Below are 12,437 nucleotides of genomic sequence, written 5' to 3' on the forward strand. Positions count from 1 at the left end.
TCATTCACTTCTAAGTCACGTTTCACCCTCCGATGTCTTCACAAATAGATCGCTTCGTCCCTCGTCGAACGATTCGTCTTCAATCCCTTTCGTAAACTGAGCGCTAAAAGCACGCTAATTAACTGTGAAATGTGAATAATTCTCTTGATTCTTTTCTTATCAAATACACACGAAGGCGAGAGAGAGTAATGAGCTTTGATTTACCAGAAGTGGAAATATGACAAGCGTGGAAATAGAGGCGGTCTGAACGTACGATTTTAATAGCACTACGGCCCCTTTTAAGCATCCAGATTTATAAGACACGTCCTCTGTCATGTGCAGGCACTGAAAATCGGTCAGATAAATCGGATAAATCAACCCTGTGCGAATTCCATATTAAATTGCTATTTATTTCCAAATTAATACGATACGACGGTTATATCCGTTTCATATTATAAATTTGCCGCTGATATTGGATATTGGATAATATATTTATCTAACAATTAAATAAATGCGGATTAAAGCGAATTAATAATATTAATGTATTTAATAATCGTAATTATGATCGTCGAGTAAATACGATGTTTCATTAACTTGTTTAATTTCTATCGCTTATATATCGACCGTCTGGGAATAATCTATACTGATAAAGAGTAGTTTATTGCAGTTGACCGGCTGGAAATTATGACGTGCTGTCGAGACTCGAGAGAGAGACTTCCGAGAAACAGGAAAAAGAGAAGATTCTCAAGTACGAGAAGAGTAAGAGGGATCCGGATATTATTAGGCGCGACCGGATGTGCGCCGCGCGTGAACGCAACTTACTCATTTCCCGGCATGAAAAAGAAAGTACATGCTCTAAGCTTCTGGTACTTGGCAGAAAATGGATCAAGACGTGACTGGCGTAATTCTTCCATGACTAAGAGCGGATGTAGCTTTCAGATGGAAGCTATTTTAATATGTTCCCTATAGTTATTCAAGCTCTATAAGTTATCTTTCTTTAATTTAATGTCGTATTCAATTACGCGTATAATATTTCTGCAGTTCTGCTCCTTCTTTCATATATTGGACTGCAGATATTTTAAAGATTTTTTAATAAGCTTTTTTAAAGCCTGTGTTTTTACCTGTTGAATTGATGTAGAACAACAACTTTGCGGAATGCTTATTTGATGATCCGACCAGTCTTTGGATGCTCTAATTCCACAGCATTTTAACTGAAATAAATTATCATTAGTAAAAATTTCAAGTATACAATCAAAAAAATAATGCTGTGATTATGAAAAATTAATCAGTATTTAAGCTCTTACATATCTATGAGTGTTGTCCCATTCTTCTACAGCCCAATCCAAAGATTTATAATTTTTCATAGAGTAGAACATGTCATCTCGAATCTTTTTCGTAACCTTGTCGAAAAACGGGAAACTCATTGTCAGGGACACAAATACGGCACAGAGACCGATTGATTGGCTTATTAAGTACTGAAAGATATAAAATACATATTTGACAGAAAAAATACCGTTTTCAAATTTTTCACTTTACGTTTAATTTTCCAATTAGTAAGTCGATGTAAATATATATATTATATCTTAAACAGAAAATGTGCACTTTTAGAATGTGTTTGTTTTGTCTTTATTAATTCAACTTACGGCGATCATGAAATATTCTCTTTTCTTCGCGATTCCTATAATTCCAGTAAAAGCTACAAAAGACACAAAAACTCCTAGAATTAATACAATCGTCATGGAAAGCCGATGACCGAGCAATCTAGACGTTAAATTCGCACCAGTCAACATCCAGATAGATATCGTTATCGCCGTTGCACCTGCGAGCTTAATAAATTCGGAAATTAAATATATATCATTCTCATTTCTGAACCTATAAAAATTGCATGTCGGAAACTTCTGGCGAAACATTCATTTCCGAAAACTCACGAGGGCCACGCTGTTGAGCAACAAGAAGCAGAATTTGAGACATTTCTCTGGCAGCCACTTGTAAAATAGTTTGGGAGAAGAAGCACCGATATTCCTGGAACTCTTTTCCGTCGAGACAGTTTCATCGTCGCTTTCACTAACTTCGTCGTTCGTATCCGTTTCGATCTCGTTCGCATTTTCGTCCATCACTCCCAGCCAAAATTTTCGCCAATTCATTATTAATTACGTGCTGTGTAAACGCGTCACCTAATACAGAATTGATTTATGTATTCTGCGCAAGTTTTTTTGCTTTAAATTTGACATTTCGAGCCTGTGTCATTTTATGACAACGTCAGTGACGTGTGAGCAGCAAATTGGTCATTTGCGTGGCTTTTCTTTGAACGAATATACCTATTATAATATCGATTAAAATAATAAAAATGTAGAATAGTGAAAATTTTAATTTTCCTCTTATTATTATGTACATATCATGTTTAGAAATTTATTTTTGAATTCAGACACTAATTTTTAGGTATTGTTGTTATTATCATTTGATTAAAATTATTTGAGTCGGCCTTTAATATTTCCAAATTAAAATTTGTTAGACACAATTATAATAAATTTTTTGTATGTACATATGTTGTACAATTGCAAATGTAACACGGACGCGCACCAGAATGATGTTTTATCGACACTATCGACAGAGTGTCGGAAAATGAACGTGGCTACGTAGTACCAATTTTGAAAATGGATGTACTGGCGGTAGTGTAGTAAATCATAGTAAATCAACCAATGGGGCCATTGGGGCCAAAACCGTTCCTGACCGTTCCCGCCTTTCTTCGTATCGTAGGAGCTTTGCGGCTCCTTGCTTTGTGTTTTTTCGTATAAATATTACGTGTCACAACGAGAGACATGAGTAAAGTAAATCGAAAACCGTTTTCGGCACCTTCGGCGCCGAAGAAGCCCAAATTTAGGTAATCATTCATTTCACTGTTGAACTTGTTAACCTCACTTTTGTCCTCATTATATTTCCAGTTATTAACAACAGTTTTTTATGATAATTAATACTTTATATCATTTGATTATATGGATATCCGTATGTTTTATATCTGTTTATTTAAATCTGAATTAGAGTTTATCTCCAAGATGTGTTTTCTCTCTATATACATATATACATACACAATAAACCTAAACAAATACTAATTGTTTTTATTATTCTACCTTTTCAATAAATTTTTTAAAGTTAACTACTGCTATTTAAAATCTTAATATTAAATAACTTTATCAAATTTTTCTTTGTAATACAACAAATTTTGAAATGTCTGTATTAATTTTGTCGAACAGAGATGAAGATGAAGAGAAACCTAGTTCGTTTGAAGCTGAACTGGCCATTATGGATCTTGCAGATGATGATTTTCTAGACGAGACTCTGTTAATCGGAGAAGTAAATCATATTTTTTACAATACAAAATTAATTTCCTGTTTAAACATATACAATGTATAGTCTATATTATTTATTAATAATTCTCTTTTATGCACACAGGGACCTGAACAAGAAAATACATCTGCAAAATGGAGCAGGGTTCCTCCGCCACCTTTGAATCCACAAGTTGATACATTGACATTCCAGCAAATTGAAATTGACCATTATATAGGTAATAATATATTTTTAAAATATGTGTTAAAAGTAACAGCAACTCTGTCAATTAGAAATATACTAATATTGCAAAATTTGTATGTAGGTAAACCCCTTCCGGGAATGCCAGGCAGTAAGGTAGGACCTGTACCAATAATGAGGATGTTTGGCGTTACGGAGCTAGGAAATTCCGTCTGTTGCCACGTCCATGGCTTTTGTCCATATCTGTTTGTATCGGCTCCATCGAATTTCACGAACAATCACTGTAGGGCATTTAAAGTATGTTTATCGTAATAGAAAAATTTCTTTTCTTTGCGTCAATCTGAGAAGTAATTGACATAAGAATTTTCTCAATACAGGAGGCTCTTAATCAAGCTGTGAAGAGGGATATGAAATCAAATCCAGATAACATACAAGACGCTATCCTGGCAGTCGAATTGGTCTATAAACAATCGGTGTATGGATACGGAGGAAATGACAAAGTGCCGTTTTTGAAAATTACAGTGGCAGTCCCAAGATTGATAGCAGCTTGCAAAAGATTATTAGAACGAGATACGATTTATACCGCATTTAATTATCGCTATCAAGCATTTGAAAGTAACATCGATTTCGATATCAGGTAGTGTAAACGTAGCGCTCTGTATTATTTCTATACGTTACGTTTTTATCAAAATTGTAATGAATTTATATTTCATCATTTAAACGCAAGGTTTATGGCTGATACGTCAGTTGTCGGTTGTTGTTGGATTGAATTAACACCGGGAAGCTGGAAATTACGTGGCCAATATGGACACATGTTGGAACCAACTACACGATGCCAATTGGAAGTAGATATTGCATGGGATGCTTTTATAGCTCATGTCCCGGAAGGAGAATGGTCAAAAATAGCTCCATTCAGAATTCTCAGTTTCGATATCGAGTGCGCTGGACGCGAAGGTAATTATTGTATTTTTTTTCTTTTCTTTTTTGTTACTGTAATGCCCTTTACCGCGTGAATTTAATTATAAATCTTTTCTACAGGTATCTTTCCGGAAGCGAAACATGACCCTGTGATACAAATTGCTAATATGGTTATAAGACAGGGCGAGCCTGAACCATTTTTAAGAAATATTTTTACTCTCGATACTTGCGCGCCTATCGTCGGTTCCCAGGTTCTAAGCTTTGACAAGGAAAGTTTAATGTTGGAGGTAAGCTAATTAAAACGTAGGAAAAGTATCCGGTTACATCAATTGTTTATTAATGGTGTTATTTTCTTTTGCAAGAAATGGGCTGACTTTGTGCGACAATTAGATCCTGACATTTTCACGGGATATAATATAAACAATTTTGACTTCCCGTATCTGATTAATCGTGCGCAACATCTCAATGTTAAGAATTTCAACTTCCTCGGTCGAATAAAAAATATAAAGTCTGTGATCAAGGATCATGTGCTGCAGAGTAAACAGATGGGTCGTCGTGAGAACAAATCGATTAATTTTGAAGGAAGAGTTCCGTTCGATTTATTACTGGTAAAGAAATTCATATATGAACACGATTATTTCTGTTGTATCACAGCTTTAATAAAAATATGTACTTTTTAGGTATTGGTCCGAGATTATAAACTGAGATCTTACACTCTAAACGCGGTATCGTATCATTTCCTTCAAGAACAAAAAGAAGATGTCCAGCATAAGGATATTACGGGATTACAAAACGGAAATGCACAGACACGTCGACGTCTCGCTGTATATTGTTTGAAAGATGCCTACTTACCACTTAGATTGTTGGACAAACTAATGTGCATTATTATCTATATGGAAATGGCAAGAGTTACGGGAGTATCCATTTCTAGCTTATTGACTCGCGGGCAACAAATCAAAGTTGTTTCTCAACTTCTACGTAAGGTAATAAATTTACACAATTAAAGAAAGAAATGATTGTCTTGATATTGATGATTAATCATTTCTGTTAATGTTGTCAGACCAGGGAAAAGGATTACTTGCTGCCAACGCATCAGGGCCACGGTACCGATGAGCAATTCGAAGGAGCGACCGTCATTGAACCTAAGCGTGGCTACTACAATGACCCAATAGCTACTTTAGATTTCAGTTCCTTGTATCCTAGCATTATCATGGCGCATAACTTATGTTACACGACGTTATTAACCGTTGCTAAAAGGAAGGAACTCAATATTCAGGAGGACCAAATCACCACAACTCCCAGTAATTCATTATTTGTTAAAAGCACCGTAAGAAAAGGGATTCTTCCGGAGATTTTGGAAAACCTATTGGCGGCCAGGAAAAAAGCAAAGGTAGAGTTAAAGCAAGAAACGGATCCATTGAAGCAAAAAGTACTCGATGGTAGGCAATACGCTTTGAAAGTGTCGGCAAATTCCGTGTATGGTTTCACGGGTGCGCAGATGGGAAAATTACCATGCTTGGAAATATCTGCTGTAAGTTATCGATATTCTTCGAAACATATTTAACAAAAGGAGCATTACGAAATATTTAATGGAAAATATAGAATATTTATAATAATTATAATTGCAGAGCGTTACTTCTTATGGACGCACTATGATAGAATTAACAAAGCAAGCAGTGGAGGATCGCTTTCGAGTAGAAAATGGATACAAAAACGATGCGACAGTCATATACGGCGACACGGATTCCGTGATGGTAAAGTTTGGCGTAAAATCTATAGAAGATGCAATGGAACTCGGTAGAGAGGCGGCCGATTACGTGACGTCTAAATTCATCAAGCCTATAAATTTGGAGTTTGAGAAAGTGTATTTTCCATATCTCTTAATCAACAAGAAACGTTATGCTGGCCTGTATTTTACGAAACCCGATAAATATGATAAAATGGATTGCAAAGGTCTCGAAACGGTGCGCAGAGATAATTGTCCATTGGTAGCGAACATGATGAATACCTGTTTGCAAATATTGCTTATCGAAAGGTACATTATTTCTTCCTTCGTGCTTCATCCAAGTCGTGCGTATTTATGTTATGAAAAAGCAATAAATAATTGTAACATAATGTTACAGAAATCCAAAGGCCGCCCTGGATTATGCCAAACAGGTCATTAGCGATCTTCTATGCAATCGTATCGATCTATCTCAATTAGTCATCACGAAGGAACTGACAAAGACAGATTACGCGGCGAAGCAAGCGCACGTTGAGCTGGCGGCGAAAATGAAGAAACGAGATGCCGGAAACGCGCCGAAACTCGGTGACCGAGTGGCGTATGTGTTTACAAGCGCAGCTAAAGGCACACCAGCGTATCAGAAGGCGGAAGATCCCGTGTATGCATTGCAGAATAGTATCCCAATAGACACGACCTATTATCTGGAGAACCAATTGGCGAAACCTCTTGTACGTATCTTTGAACCTATCCTCGGCGAGAAGGCTGAATCGCTTCTCCTGAAAGGAGATCACACGCGCACGAGATGCATCGCCACCTCGCAAGTTGGAGCGCTCGCTGCTTTCACACGTAAAAAGGAGACCTGTTTGGGCTGTAAAGCTGTTTTACCACCGGACAGGGACGACAAGGCGGTATGCAAGCATTGCGAACCTCAAGAGGCCGAGCTATTCCACAATGAGTTGCAGGCCCAACACAAACTGGAAGAGAAGTTTTCTAGATTGTGGGCGGAATGCCAAAGGTGTCAAGGGAGTCTCCATCAAGAAGTTATATGCTCCAAGTTAGTCGTATTAATTAATATGGAATACTCTTTTCAAATAAGGATATATTTTTACATAACATTGAATTCAATATTTATATGTAGGAGAGTAAATATGAACGATATAAATGCTCCAAAATAGTTATTTTTAAATATATTTTTAGTCGTGACTGCCCGATATTTTACATGAGGGTAAAATCTCGAATAGACATGGCTGCGAAAATCAAACGAATCCAAAGGTTTGGTGTCCCGGAATGGTAGTGAAAAGAGCGATCACATCTCGCATAGGTAGGTTCATTTTATAAAAGCTATTACTACTTATTACAAACAACAAAATTGCTACTATTTACATATAATGAGTTTAGTTGGAATATTTATTATGAAATAGTATTTATATTATATATTTCTTGATATATAAATTAATTATTAAAATTCAGTAAGTTGCTCGGGAAATATAAATACACATGTTGGAAAATATCAACCGCGGTCTATTATTTGGTATAATTGCCGCCAAGCGGTAAAAATTCTCTGTTAAATTAGAATTTAATTCAGGATGTGAAACTTGTGTTATATACTTAAAGATAGTCATCACTTCTAAACCAACGCAATTATTTCGCGGCAGAGAATTTTATCTTATTTATAATGTGTAACAATTTTTATAAATGCTAGTATGATGTGTTGCGTTTGTATCTTATCCCAATTTAAGTTTTATTTTAAATTCGTTTTACTCGTATTATTGAAAAAAAGCATTTTATACAATTTAAGATACATCAAGACGACAGCATATTATGTAATAGATATGATCTAAATGTTTTGAAGCATTCTTCTTTCATGAGTTTCAACTTTTTTCGAATATTTATTCTTTTGTTTAATAATCGTGTTGCATATTTGATACCAAGTGAATATACTTGTGTTCCCATTACAATTTATAATTCCAATATCAAGTTCAATTATCGTCAATATTAAATAAATAGCGGGACAATTATTTTAATCAAATTATTAATTAGATGTTACGCGTAGAAATAGCGCACGAGATACCTATTAATGCAAAAAATCTAAGTCGAAAGAATCCTCTAAGTTTATTTTAAATCACATAGAAAGATAAAATGATCCCCTTATCATTGTGTTCAGCGTTATGAAAAAGTACAGTGATTCCTCGAATATTCTCGCTGTAAATTGTAAAGAAAATATTTCAAATACAATAATCACAATAAATAAACAAAACATCGCGTGCCCGGCAATCCGGCGGCACATTTAGAGCGACAGTCGTATGACTAGTCCCCTTTTAAGGCTCGTATATAAATAATTCTGACATAATATTGATCATTTTCTACTCTGCAGCGCGTTCGACAACCAGTCCATGGCTTGGTCAAGCCCTTCGCCTTTCGTTGCGGAAGTCTTAAATATTTGGAAGGTTCTGTTTTTGAGAGCGTCCAATCCGAGCGCTTGATGGACCTCTGCGACACTAAGACATCCCGCCATATCCTGTTTATTCGCCAGTACCACCAAGATTGCGCCCTGTAACTCTTCTTCCTATTTAAATGAAAGATACGTTCTGAATACATATTTTAAAAAAAATTGTTAATTATAGCATAAAGTATTGAAATAAAGATCTTTTTCTATTTAAAAAATGCAGGATTGTTAATTCAGCAAGCAATATTACTTGTAACATGAGAATTAATTCATCCTTTGATATGCCTATTCTATCTCTGTCTGCCGAATCTACCACGTAAATTATCGCATCTGTATTGGAATAGTAACACCTCCAGTATGGCCTGAAAGCAAATATATTTATTTAAAATATATTTTAACAATATACGCATATGCATCATTAAAATTTAGGATAGAGTCTTATTTATAAACTCTGGGATTAATTTTCACACATATACAAGCTCGACGTACCGTATACTCGTCTGACCACCGAGATCCCAGACTTGGAACTTTAAATTTTTGTAAGTAACTTGTTCTACATTGAACCCTATGGTTGGTATTGTGGTTACTACTTCGCCTACCTGTAACCTAATAAGCAATTGGCTAAAGAATTTTGTTTATAGCACATTTCATGGTTGAAATTTATTAAATATATATTTATCTCTCATTATTGCCACGATAGCATGTAACATATTCAAGTATATATATTTGGACATTTATATCATAGAAACATAAAATATATAATACTCATAATGTTACCGACAAAATACTACTAAAGACCACTAATCCTGGGCAAACTATCATGACTCATATCATGACTCATGGGGCTTAGGGAGCCTAGAGATGATTGAAGAATATCAATATTATCGATAATAAATATAAGTTTTTCGATTACTAGCATAAATAATTCGATAATTAGTTCTTAACGCAATATTAAATTTGATTTATTATTATACATGTTTCATAAATAAAAATTGTATTTGACGCAATAATATACTGCCATGACACCATATTGCCATAAAACTATATTTTTTCCTAATGAATAAAACCTGAATAATAATAATAAAATTGCAGTTTTAAATGGAAATTGAATATTATTGAATCCTAAATATATATATGTATGTACATGTCTACAAAATAACGGGATAATAATAAATCACAAGATCAGTATATTATGAGTCATCTAAATTTTAACAGTTACGCAAACTTCCATAAGACTGTCGATCTTTAATAGTCCCTTGTCGGTGATAATATTAATATTTAATTGCATGCAAAAATTGTTTAAAAAATGGCGCCAAAGATATAAAGATAACAATGATCTGTAAGTTAGACGATTTTTTGGCGATTGTTTGGTACATATGTCAAGGTTGCTATTGATAGAGGTGGAGCTTATTCTGTTAACAAGTACCGCAACACTATGCTAAAACATACTGGTTCTTTTCTATATGTGCAAACTCAAAACTTGTGCTTATAGGATAACTGTGATTGAAATACCGAATCTAAGATAAATTTTATGAAATAAATATGTAAAATACATTGTTTACATCTATTTGTGTTATATTTGGCGCATATTTGCAACAAGTATCCTGCTTCATTATTTGGATTAGCATGGTATTACAAACTAGATACCAAAACGGCTATACCACAAAATTACCAAATTACTAAATTACACGCAAAAAACAGTTCTGATACAGTTTGGCACACTTTGGTTGCTATATCAGAGTCACGATAAAAATCGCCTAAAGTGACTAGTAATAGATGCACCGTGTAAACACACGGATGACAGCCAGTGATCGGAGGTGAGCGGAACCGTCAATGCGAACCTGTACAAAATCGTGGTTTTGCCGGCGCCGTCCAGGCCGAGAATCAGGATCCGCATCTCGCGGCTGCCGAGCAGGTTACGAAAGTAGCTGAGCAACCCACCTGTAACGAGAGATATCGTCAGGATCTCACTCTCTCTCTTTCTCTCCGCGTGACGGGACAAACTCGGTAGTCGGAGTCGCGCCGACCATATTCGCCTTTTTCGCGGAATAAACGCGCGGCATCCCGGGAAATCGTGCGCTCTCGACTCACCCATGCTGACGTATCGTTAACTCCGTGTCATACAGGACCGCCCGATGTTTATTGTCAAACTTGATAACCATAAACGTGTCCAAATAACCGGGCCGCGCCAACCCTCCCTCGTTCTGCGTCCACGGTCCACGGTTTCACGGTTTACGACCTACTTCAGTGCGGTTCCGCTCTCAGGGCCGCCAACGCGCCGCGCGAAAAACGGTACTCAGTCACTAGAAGTTTGCTCTGCAACTCCCGATTTGTGTACTCCGCGAAGGGTCGTTGCTCCCATAATATAAGAGGTTTGTTCGCGTCGCATGCCCCACCATGCTCCTAATCACTCCAACGCACTCCAAAAACTCATCTGCTCCAATCGCCACCTTTTATCCGTGATCCAAGTGCTCTTGGTGTTTATTGGAGTATGCGACGCGAACAAACCTCATAAGACAGGTGTAGCATTGCGCATAATGGCGGCCGAAGAATACGACAGCCAATCAAATTTTGGTCCGGAACATCGCGCCACATTCAAATGTAGCATTATTGTCAAGGTCCGTGACAAGAATGCAAACAAAATTAAAAAATTTGTAAATATAATACGAAAACTCATAAATTAATAAAAATATGTAATACATAATAAATTGATGATAAAAGAACAATTTCTGCATTGATTAATAAGTAGTAAAGGAAGATTAAATACGGCGAATAATTATTAATGAGGAAGTATACAGAAATGATTGTATTGCAAACTGTAAGAACAATTTTCCTGACACTATCTTATATATTTAAAATCGTCTTGAGTTTATTATAAGATGCTATAGTAATAAAACAGCCCTTGCAACGTCTTTAGGTGAACCTTTCTATAATTTAACATTTAGGATTGGACCTTGTATACCGTGAATAACATTCTAAAGTTATAGTGATGTCTAATTTATAATACAAAAGAAAGTGTAAGAGTGTAGAGGGGGAGTGATATTATATTAAAACAATTATATAAATAAAGGAACGCATTCTTTTTACATCATGGTGTAGACTTATGCCCGATCTACAATAGTTGTAGTAAGCTGTAGTAAGCCTCAAGATGTAAGAAATTGACCAATCACAGTCGATTATTCTCCTCACATTCGCCTGTAATTGGTCAATTTCTTACATCTTGAGGCTTACTACAGCTATTGTAGATCGGGCATTATAAATACGGTTTTATAAGATCGGTGTAGTAAACGTTCCACCGACCATCCACCGGTCTGCGTTTACTCCACCGGCTATACAATTATAGATGCTTTCCATTTACATCAAAACTCAGATAATTCTCACTTGTGACGTGATTCTGTCTTTATTATTCATTAATTGCCAAAAAGGATAGAACGACGTCACAAGTGAGAATTATCTTCTGAGTTTTGATGTAAATGGAAAGCACGTACCTAATGCGTTTTGCCGAACCTCTGCTTAGCTAAGCGCAAAGTAGCAATTAAGTGTAATTGGTTGGATCCAAAGGTAAGAACCAATCACATTCAATTGCTACTTTGCGCTTAGCTAAGCAGAGGTAAAACGCAGTCAAATCTAAAAAAATCAATCTAATAAATTTGATATTCTGGTATGTTTGACTTAAGTTTATGTTTTATAATTTATTAATAAACATATATTTATAATGTTTTACGGTAGAAAAATTTATTTACGAATCTTTATTACAAAATGTGCGCAACGACTAAATAATATCTGTCTTCTACCATGGGAGGAACCATCTCTGACCAGTTTTTGATTGGTCAAAGAAAATGACTA

At 35.7% G+C, this 12,437-nt stretch overlaps 3 protein-coding genes across 4 annotated transcripts; 1 reads left to right on the forward strand and 2 right to left on the reverse strand.

Moving 5' to 3' along the window:
* Positions 1-10: 10 nt before the first annotated feature.
* LOC139770885 (uncharacterized) lies at positions 11-2,093 on the reverse strand. The gene is made up of 5 exons (XM_071703138.1): positions 1,908-2,093; positions 1,687-1,805; positions 1,284-1,509; positions 1,101-1,190; positions 11-324 (listed from the first exon to the last, which is right to left on the reverse strand). Exons 1-5 carry the CDS (start codon positions 2,091-2,093, stop codon positions 160-162), a joined length of 786 nt encoding a protein of 261 aa, XP_071559239.1. The 3' UTR covers positions 11-159.
* A 594-nt stretch (positions 2,094-2,687) lies between these two features.
* Positions 2,688-8,809, forward strand: Dnapol-delta (DNA polymerase delta). 2 transcript variants are annotated; one of them, XM_071703197.1, is made up of 14 exons: positions 2,688-2,860; positions 3,231-3,330; positions 3,430-3,541; positions 3,629-3,801; positions 3,882-4,141; positions 4,232-4,458; positions 4,543-4,709; positions 4,785-5,030; positions 5,103-5,405; positions 5,483-5,953; positions 6,051-6,457; positions 6,546-7,199; positions 7,343-7,466; positions 8,520-8,809. In XM_071703197.1, exons 1-13 carry the CDS (start codon positions 2,799-2,801, stop codon positions 7,437-7,439), a joined length of 3,279 nt encoding a protein of 1,092 aa, XP_071559298.1. In that variant the 5' UTR covers positions 2,688-2,798; the 3' UTR covers positions 7,440-7,466; positions 8,520-8,809. The 2 variants fall into 2 exon arrangements, with proteins under 2 accessions (XP_071559298.1, XP_071559299.1); XM_071703198.1 differs by lacking the exon at positions 3,231-3,330 and having other exon boundaries at positions 2,701-2,860.
* Arl1 (ADP ribosylation factor-like 1) lies at positions 8,239-10,840 on the reverse strand. The gene is made up of 5 exons (XM_071703199.1): positions 10,683-10,840; positions 10,433-10,532; positions 9,081-9,197; positions 8,842-8,953; positions 8,239-8,711 (listed from the first exon to the last, which is right to left on the reverse strand). The coding sequence occupies exons 1-5, from the start codon at positions 10,684-10,686 to the stop codon at positions 8,502-8,504; spliced, it is 543 nt and encodes a 180-aa protein (XP_071559300.1). The 5' UTR covers positions 10,687-10,840; the 3' UTR covers positions 8,239-8,501.
* Between the last annotated feature and the right edge of the window lie 1,597 nt (positions 10,841-12,437).

The sequence above is a fragment of the Temnothorax nylanderi genome, unplaced genomic scaffold, assembly GCF_030848795.1.
Source record: "Temnothorax nylanderi isolate EJ_2023f unplaced genomic scaffold, tnyl_v1.0 TNYL_tig0034_pilon, whole genome shotgun sequence".
NCBI classification, from domain to species: Eukaryota; Metazoa; Arthropoda; class Insecta; order Hymenoptera; family Formicidae; genus Temnothorax; species Temnothorax nylanderi.

Bases quoted from the DNA above. Each gene is read 5' to 3' on its own strand.
- LOC139770885 (XM_071703138.1), bottom strand. From the start codon at position 2,093: ATGGACGAAAATGCGAACGAGATCGAAACGGATACGAACGACGAAGTT. The intron at 1,806-1,907 runs GTGAGTTTTCGG...GAATTTATTAAG, and splicing joins TGCTCAACAGCGTGGCCCTC to CTCGCAGGTGCAACGGCGAT. The intron at 1,510-1,686 runs GTCTTTTGTAGC...TTAAACGTAAAG, and splicing joins TTAATTCTAGGAGTTTTTGT to TGAAAAATTTGAAAACGGTA.
- Dnapol-delta (XM_071703197.1), top strand. From the start codon at position 2,799: ATGAGTAAAGTAAATCGAAAACCGTTTTCGGCACCTTCGGCGCCGAAG. The intron at 2,861-3,230 runs GTAATCATTCAT...TTTGTCGAACAG, and splicing joins CCGAAGAAGCCCAAATTTAG to AGATGAAGATGAAGAGAAAC. The intron at 5,406-5,482 runs GTAATAAATTTA...TAATGTTGTCAG, and splicing joins TTTCTCAACTTCTACGTAAG to ACCAGGGAAAAGGATTACTT.
- Arl1 (XM_071703199.1), bottom strand. The intron at 9,198-10,432 runs GTTCGCATTGAC...ATTGCTTATTAG, and splicing joins AAAACCACGATTTTGTACAG to GTTACAGGTAGGCGAAGTAG. The intron at 8,954-9,080 runs GTACGTCGAGCT...ATTTGCTTTCAG, and splicing joins GGTGGTCAGACGAGTATACG to GCCATACTGGAGGTGTTACT.